This window comes from Contarinia nasturtii, unplaced genomic scaffold (assembly GCF_009176525.2).
Source record: "Contarinia nasturtii isolate CC-2019 unplaced genomic scaffold, AAFC_CNas_1.1 Cnas_scaffold_3687, whole genome shotgun sequence".
In the NCBI taxonomy this organism is placed as follows: domain Eukaryota; kingdom Metazoa; phylum Arthropoda; class Insecta; order Diptera; family Cecidomyiidae; genus Contarinia; species Contarinia nasturtii.
The window spans coordinates 1-1697 of record NW_022200984.1 but is presented as its reverse complement, the minus strand read 5'-3'; the positions used below and the strand labels follow the sequence as shown (position 1 = coordinate 1697).

The 1697-nt window shown below is 36.2% G+C and overlaps 1 protein-coding gene across 1 annotated transcript; it reads left to right on the top strand.

The window, feature by feature from the left end:
• The first annotated feature begins 408 nt into the window (after positions 1–408).
• LOC116350131 (multidrug resistance-associated protein 4-like) lies at positions 409–1648 on the top strand. The gene is made up of 6 exons (XM_031781864.1): positions 409–470; positions 536–565; positions 655–818; positions 875–1056; positions 1116–1339; positions 1405–1648. Exons 1-6 carry the CDS (start codon positions 409–411, stop codon positions 1646–1648), a joined length of 906 nt encoding a protein of 301 aa, XP_031637724.1.
• Positions 1649–1697: the final 49 nt, after the last annotated feature.

Below are 1697 nucleotides of genomic sequence, written 5' to 3'. Positions count from 1 at the left end.
CCAAAAGTATTCATGGATTGGACTTTTACTTTTTTTGAAAAGTTTTAGGGAAGAATGACAACGTCGTCGTCGTCTTCGTCGTCTTCGTCATCGTCATCATCATCATCACATGATCATTTTGATCATCTTCCATTCACATTGACCACAAATCAATGCATTTATATTCAATTATTCAGTGAACATTTCTTGCAGCATCTTTTGTATTTGGTTTATTGAGGTATATACTGTTATAGAACCACAAAAATGTATCTTCTTACCAGTAATTTTTCTATTTTCATTTGAAGACATGTAAATTTTTTTACGGTGTGTATGCACATTTCGAAAAAAATCCATCAGAAAGTGTTTGACGCTTAAAATAAATGACGCTTAATTTTAAATGTTTGACGCTCAATTTTAATTGCGACAAAAATGCATTTCTTTGACGAAAATTCATCTGTACAAATACTGGATCGATTTTCAAGTGATTTGAGGTAAGTTCAAATAAGCGATCAATTTTCTGAAAAAAAAACTCTCAAATTATTTTCGACATTTTTAGGATCGTCGATGAATTGTTAACCGAAACCACGTTCAACGTCGCACATCGCATATTAAATATTTTCAATTCTATTACTCTAGCGATTTTATTGAATCAAATCTTTGTTGAATCCAATTCAGTCGGTTGGAATCGGAAAAACAGTCTGAAAAGCCCGCAGTCATCACGAGCGATTGGCCATCGAGTGGCTGCATTGAATTCCGAAATGTGTTCTATCGGTATTTCGCCGAAGCCAAGCCAGTTTTACAAGAACTGTCGTTTGTGATCAAATCAAAAGAGAAGATAGGTGAGTAAATGTATTTTGCCAATTGAATTTATGTTTAGAAAAATGATTTTATATAGGAATTGTTGGGAGAACGGGAGCCGGTAAGAGTTCTTTGATTGGCGCCCTTTTCCGTTTGGCTAGTGTTGAAGGTGAAATTCTAATCGATGGAATCGACACTGCCAATATTCAATTGAATGATTTACGCAAACGAATTGCCATCATTCCACAGGATCCAGTTCTCTTTTCGGGCACTTTAAGACGGGGTAAAATGATGATATTTTCATTCTTTTCGACGTTTCTAACGGTGAATACATTTCCAGAAACTTAGACCCATTCGAAGAATATTCGGATCCAGATATTTGGAGTGCATTGGAAAGTGTTGGCTTGAAAAGTGTTGTATCTCGTTCTTGGGGTAGCTTGGATAAACCATATGGGGAGAACTCTTCGGTTGGCCAACGTCAGCTTCTGTGTTTAGCTCGAGCGATATTGAGAAAAAATCGAATTCTTGTTTTGGATGAAGCAACAGCCAACGTTGATCCACAGTACGTATATCATCCATTTATAATTACTTTTAAAATCTAACACCTCATTTTCGTTTCCAAAACAGAACGGATTTATTAATTCAACAAACAATACGAGATAGATTCACGGAATGCACCGTTTTAACGGTTGCACATCGATTGCATACAATCATTGACTCAGATCGTGTGCTTGTTATGGACTCTGGACGAGCGGCCGAATTCGATGATCCACACACTTTGCTGCAGAATGGGAATGACATCTTTTATGGAATGGTCAAATCTTTGGGGTCCGATGAATTTAAACATTTTTCTGATGTTGCTGGCAATTGATAAAGTGACTAGATTTATTGAAAGAAATAAAAAATCGTGAAAGGATTTG